Source organism: Brassica oleracea, chromosome C3, assembly GCF_000695525.1.
Source record: "Brassica oleracea var. oleracea cultivar TO1000 chromosome C3, BOL, whole genome shotgun sequence".
In the NCBI taxonomy this organism is placed as follows: Eukaryota; Viridiplantae; Streptophyta; class Magnoliopsida; order Brassicales; family Brassicaceae; genus Brassica; species Brassica oleracea.
In genome coordinates this window covers 20,099,351-20,105,350 of record NC_027750.1, presented here as the reverse complement: position 1 = coordinate 20,105,350, position 6,000 = coordinate 20,099,351, and the positions used below count along the sequence as shown (strand labels likewise).

The following is a 6,000-nucleotide window of genomic DNA, read 5'->3' as shown; positions in this document are numbered from 1 at the left end:
TTAAAAGTTTGTGTGTGAAATAGCCGGGAACAACTACTTCATAGGGGAATAAGTTATTTTTCCGTTGTTCACGTGGTTTTTGACATGAATTATAAGTTTGTGTGTGAAAAAACCGGGAACAACTAGTTCATAGGGGAATGAGCCATTTTCCCTAGATATGTTCATATTTCTTGTTTCGGTTTTCACTTTTCAGTATCCATAGAGTTTTCAGTGACAGTACAAATGGATTCATACTCTTTACCCAGACCTTTTAAAGCTCCATAAATGGCCTCTTGTTCAGATAACGGACACCCTATCGAATTTAACTGATCACAAACACTCTTGACATCATTTAGGTACTCAGTCATAGTCTTCTGACCCTTAGACATACCTTGAAGCTTTCTCTGAAGATCAAGCTTGCGAGTCGCAGAAACCTGGTTGTACTTCTTTCCCAAACTGAACCAAACTTCTTGGGCCGACTGAAGACCGTAGACAGATCTCAAAGCTTCTTCGGTAAGAGATCCGAAAAGCCACGCCATGACCAGTTGATCTTTTCTTATCCATTTCACTAACTCAGGATTTGCTTGCTCTTGAGCTTCTTCTCCAGTCCGGACAGTGATGGTGGGAGGAGGTCGTGTAGAGCTACCTAATGTTACAGTTGTGTTCCAGTTGTGTTCCAAAGAAAAAAAAAACACAGTTTGCTGCATAATGAGCAGAAGCTGAAGTTATAATTACAAACAAGATAGAAAATAGATGAGGGAAGGACCAGAAAACCTCACCAACTGGTACTAGTTGGTTTGGTAGAGAGTGATCGGAGCTAGACGTTTGCTAAACTTTAAAGAATAAACCAACTTATAAAGAGACTAGAGTGATGTAATGAGAGAATCTCATAAAAAATTTCATGTCCACCTAGGCTTCGTAGACTCCGGTTTCCACGATGACATACTGTAGTTTAAAGGATTTTTGAAGTTTTTTAGTTGGTTTGATTGGTCTCCCACTACCGCTCATTTGTGAAGATGAATCTTCAAACAAGTCATTTTGATCAAAAAGAGCAGATTGGTATCCTCTATTCTCATACTATCTTCCTGAAGCAGTTCACTCTATACATTTAATAAAATATAACTGATTTGGTATGTTCTTTAGAGTGAACCAGATAGGGATTGCTGAAATTTTGGTAAACTAGTAGTTGGGGAGGGATTCCAAGATGTAGCAAACATGAGGCAGTCATCCACATGCCATATACCCTTTTGGATTTACCCATTTGCGTGTTTCATCAAAATTATGAAATAGATAAGAATACTCTTCTATTTTCTGTATGAGAATGCAACACTTTCTTTCCCTTGTGCCAAAAAAGAAGCAAGAGAGACGAGAAATCTGTTTAGTGTTATTTTCCTTTTTGAATGAATCTTCGATCCATCACTAAGGTTACTACTACTCACTTCATTCAAAGAAATGATTCAGAAGATCTTTATCCCAACAAGTCCAAAAACTATTATGAACTCTCTCCCTATATTAAATGTAAATTGCAAATTTACACACACTTCACTCTTCGTTTAGGAATACAACAAAAGCATCAGAAACGACAAATTAAAGAAACAGAGTGACACCTTCTCTTCTGAAACATGAAGCGTTTCTCCGAGTTTGTCTTCTCCTCGGTATGCTTACCATTACCGGCAACACTTTGGCTTCTTCTAAATCTCAACATGATTGCGTTCAACTTGTTCATCAGACCTCTAGAGAGCTTCCTAAACCGTCCATAACGAGTTCTTCTGCTCAGCTTCACGAATTCTCTCTTCATCGAAACATGATCCTTCTCGAGATCAGTCAGCCTCATCCTCGCGACCTCAAGCCTAAGCTCTCTGTTCTCTCTTCTCACCGATGCGTAGTTGTAGCGAGGCGAAATCGCCCCTGCTTGCCATCCCACTTCCTGAACGGCTGGGAAACTGTCCCGGGAACAAGAACTGGCTCTGACTAGAACCACATGCACCACCACTGGTCATCGTGTTCTTAAGAAGCGTCTGTTCGTAGATAACAGGACTTGAACAGCTATCTGGATAGGAAGTCTCTCGTTCTGTGCCGCATGGCTGCTTGCGTCTTGAGACAGTTTCTGACAGCTGATTGTCTTGCAGAGACGGTAAGGCTCTGAATCTTTCATGTTCGGATGAACCTAACTCAACAAAAAAAATAAAAACAGTCAAACCAAAACTCACCTTAAAAGGAGATAATTTTAGGTTTTGATCAGTGCCGAACGGCCGCATGTTTCAGGGTTCGAACCCAAGTTGGACAAAGAGAATCTTTAGGTTTCAAATGTTGCCATTAGACCAAAGGAATTTATTGTTAATTTGTGGCCGAAATTTTATTTATAATAATGCGGCCGGAAGCCACTGTTTCCTTGGCTTGGCCCACAGGCCGGCTCTGGTTTTGATATACCTTAAGGAAGATATCAATGGCTAGGTAAAGGCTATCACAGACGACGCGGGCATGGTCCGGGAGAAGCTCAGCGAGAGCTATGAACTTCAAAGGAGGGAGGTTCGAGTCGAGAGCCACCCCAGCTAGATAACTAACTATCCATCAGCTTCGAGACCTTGAAGATAGAACTCTGTTTCGGAGACTCAGGCCCCTCGAAATCGTACATAGCCATCTCGCTCTCGTCCACCACATCTCCATCGTCATCTTCCTAGTCACACTCGTGAAACATGGAGAAGATTCTTTGCACCGAGTCAGTGTCGTACATGGCGCCGCCGCCTACGTTCGCCGGAATCAAGATATATCTTCAAGAATCGCTTGGTCCAGCTGGTGGCTTATCCTTTTCTCCAGATCCGATCTACAGGAGACAGAGGTTCCGGATCCTATAGCTGTCTTCAACAAGGTGGATAGGAACGAGACAGGTATCGAGTTCTTGTTGGCATGTGTGTCGGGACGAGACCAACGATTACTTCGAGGACGACTCGTTGTTTCTTCTGCAGATCCGAATCAACGCACTCCTTCTTCTTCGCTTTCTCGAGGAAACGAAAGTAGAACCGGTCTAGCTCCTCTGCACGCACGGCTCGTAACCGCTCGATTGCGTGTGGTCCAAGTAGCTTTGTGATGAGAAGTTTCTTCATGAACTTCCAGTAATCTCCATGGGGAGCGGAGAAGAATCCAGTTTCTCCGAAAAAGAGGGACTCGTCGATTGGAGGGAGGCCACGGGACGATATATTCACGTCATGGGACTTAAAGATCTCGCTGGCCATTGAGGCAGATGAGACGAGAACAATGGGCAGGTGGAAGATGCGGAGATGGAGGTAAGGTCCATACTTGGATGAGATTCTCTGAAAGCACTTGTGGATTAGAGGAGATAGAAAAAGGTGAAGATGGCCGATGATTGCCAGAGAAGGAGGGCTCGGAGGCGATTCCAAATCAACCTTTCGTTTCTTGAAGAAAATGAAGCCAAGGAAACAGAGGAGTGAGAGGCATTTGTTGATTAAGACTCGATGACACTCTGCTTATTATATAGACAAGCTAGTAGATACGAACACCCGTTTAGGTAATTAAGCATCTATAAACGAATACAAAAAAAAAAAAAAAATACTATTCTAATTTCCCGACACCACTCTATCATTTACTCATAGCTAGCGTGTAGCTAAATATGGCCACAAAAACAATATGGACCATGTTAAACCAAAAATCTACCGCGCAAAAAGATTAAAAAAAAAAAAGAATGGGCTAAAGATAACATTGCCACATCCATGTTGAAGATAAGTTTATCACTTTTCATAAAGGTTTTAAATTAAGATCGGCCTATTTAGAGCATGACTGGTTTTTTCGCTACCACCCATAAATATAGCTTTTGCGGTTGGTAGCGGTTGTTGGTGTTTTGAAACAATCACAGAAAACGCTACAAATCCCTTCAAATCATTCCTAATCTATTAAAATCAAAAGTTGTTTCCAGCTAGCATTTACAGTTGCGGAAGGGTAAATTTTTTTCTTTTAAAAAAATAAAAATAAAACTATAAATATTCAATAAAACTTTTAAATTGAAATAATAGAAATTGTAAAATGTATACATATTATATTTTAATTTTTATTATAAAACTTTAAAACAAAAATATTTTCTATAATTTTAAAAAAAATTAATAGTATGATTTATGAATATAATTTTATATTTATTATAATATTATGATTTTTAATTATATTTATGATTTTTAATACTTATATAATTATACAAAATGTAAATATTGTTAATTTATTATTTAAAAGTTGTTGCATTTGGTAGTTTACCAGTCATAAGAGTTCTGCAAAAGTATCAATTTCTAACCGATGTACCAGTTGTCAAATCTCTAGAAAACATTTAAAATCGCAACAACCCGCGTCCGCAAACTCTCGCGTCTAATTCCACACTTACTCTATCCTCTGGAGTAAACGTAGTATTGTGTAAGTCTCCTTGCTCAATGATGAGCATGAGACTGTGGACCCCCATCTTTGTAATGATTCTTTTATTGTTTCATTACAGGTTTATGGTCGATGAGACACCTATTCGTGTCCACAAGAACCTTGAAGATAAAGGCATCCCATTTACTAACGCTCAAGCAATGGGAGTGTACAGTTCGATTTGGAATGCAGATGATTGGGCAACACAAGGAGGTCTAGTGAAAACAGAATGGAGTCACGCTCCTTTCATTGCTTCTTACAAAGATTTCAAGATTGATGCTTGTGAGGTTCCGACAACAACTGACATAAGCAAGTGTAATGGAGAAGTCCAGAGATTCTGGTGGGATGAGCCGACTGTGTCTGAGCTTAGCCTTCATCAGAATCATCAGCTTATTTGGGTTCGAGCTAACCATATGATTTATGATTATTGCTATGATGCTATGATGCTGCGAGGTTTCCTGTTTCTCCTCTTGAGTGCCAACACCATCGCCATTTGTAGTCTAACGTTGACGTTATGTTTTAACTTGGTCAAGAAGTTATTGTGGTCAAGAGTACAAGTGGCTCTTTGATGATTCTGTTTATGTATAAATAATCAGTTATCTATTGATTTGGTTTAAATTGAAATTTGCCTTTAAATAGAAAATGTGATATTTGTGAAAACTAACTCAACACACTTGACCTTATGACTTTTAGGGTTTGTTTGGAATGTTTCAAACCCTAATCTCTAACCTTTTAGGCTTGGAGGTTTTCAAAAACTTATTTCATTCTCTTTATCTCTTGTGATTGTATTCAACCAACCTTGTCTCTGAGATTTATTCACAGATCCGAACTTTCCTCTGTTAGAAAAATGTGTTCAAGAAAATTGCTTAGGACTCAAGGAACTTAGGGTTAGTTGCCTTCTTCTGCAAGAGTTTACATTAAAGAACTCTTTGCAACTTGATAGCTTAGAGGTTTCTAGTAATAAGCCCCAAACACTTAAGGTTGTGAATTGCTTCCATTTATACTCAGAAGATAGCGTTATGAAGATTAATAAACCGAATCTCAAAACTTTACCATGGAACTCAAATACAGTCACTACAAGTGTTTATTTCTTAAACAAGTTAGTTTGTATGGGAAAAGCTTTCGTTGGAGTGCTTTTGCTTCATCAACATATCACTTCTCAGACACAGAGCTTATTCACTCTCTTGTCTGATCTTTGTCACTCCTATAAACTACAACTTGGAAACCAATTCGCAGGGGTAATATATATAGAGAGAGAGATTCAGTACTGGGAATTTCAAACCTATGAAGTCGAATCTTTCTTGAACAAGCTGGAATCTGTAGAGATTCATGGATACTTAAGAGTGCGAAAATGAAAGGAGCCTTGCAATCTTTCTGCTGAGACATAGGAAGGTTTTGATCAAGATGACTCCAAGATCTAGTTTCCTCTGTAGAGACTCTCCAGAGACAAAAGGTTAAGGTCACAGTTAATGGGATTCTCCATGGCTTCTTCAAAAGCCAAAATCTCATTCCATTGAAAGTTCCTCCACAATATAACTGTTTCAGGTCTCAGGTTGATTAGCTACTAAAAGTTTTCTTTCTGGTGAAATCTTATATGATTATTGAAAAAAA

The 6,000-nt window shown here is 39.0% G+C and overlaps 1 protein-coding gene and 1 pseudogene across 1 annotated transcript; one reads left to right on the top strand and one right to left on the bottom strand.

Moving 5' to 3' along the window:
• Window positions 1–1,459: 1,459 nt before the first annotated feature.
• On the bottom strand, window positions 1,460–3,509 carry LOC106334509 (annotated as a pseudogene).
• Window positions 3,235–4,958, top strand: LOC106330069 (xyloglucan endotransglucosylase/hydrolase protein 9-like). Its single transcript, XM_013768627.1, has 2 exons — window positions 3,235–3,263; window positions 4,472–4,958. Exons 1-2 carry the CDS (start codon window positions 3,235–3,237, stop codon window positions 4,956–4,958), a joined length of 516 nt encoding a protein of 171 aa, XP_013624081.1.
• The last annotated feature ends 1,042 nt before the right edge of the window (window positions 4,959–6,000 follow it).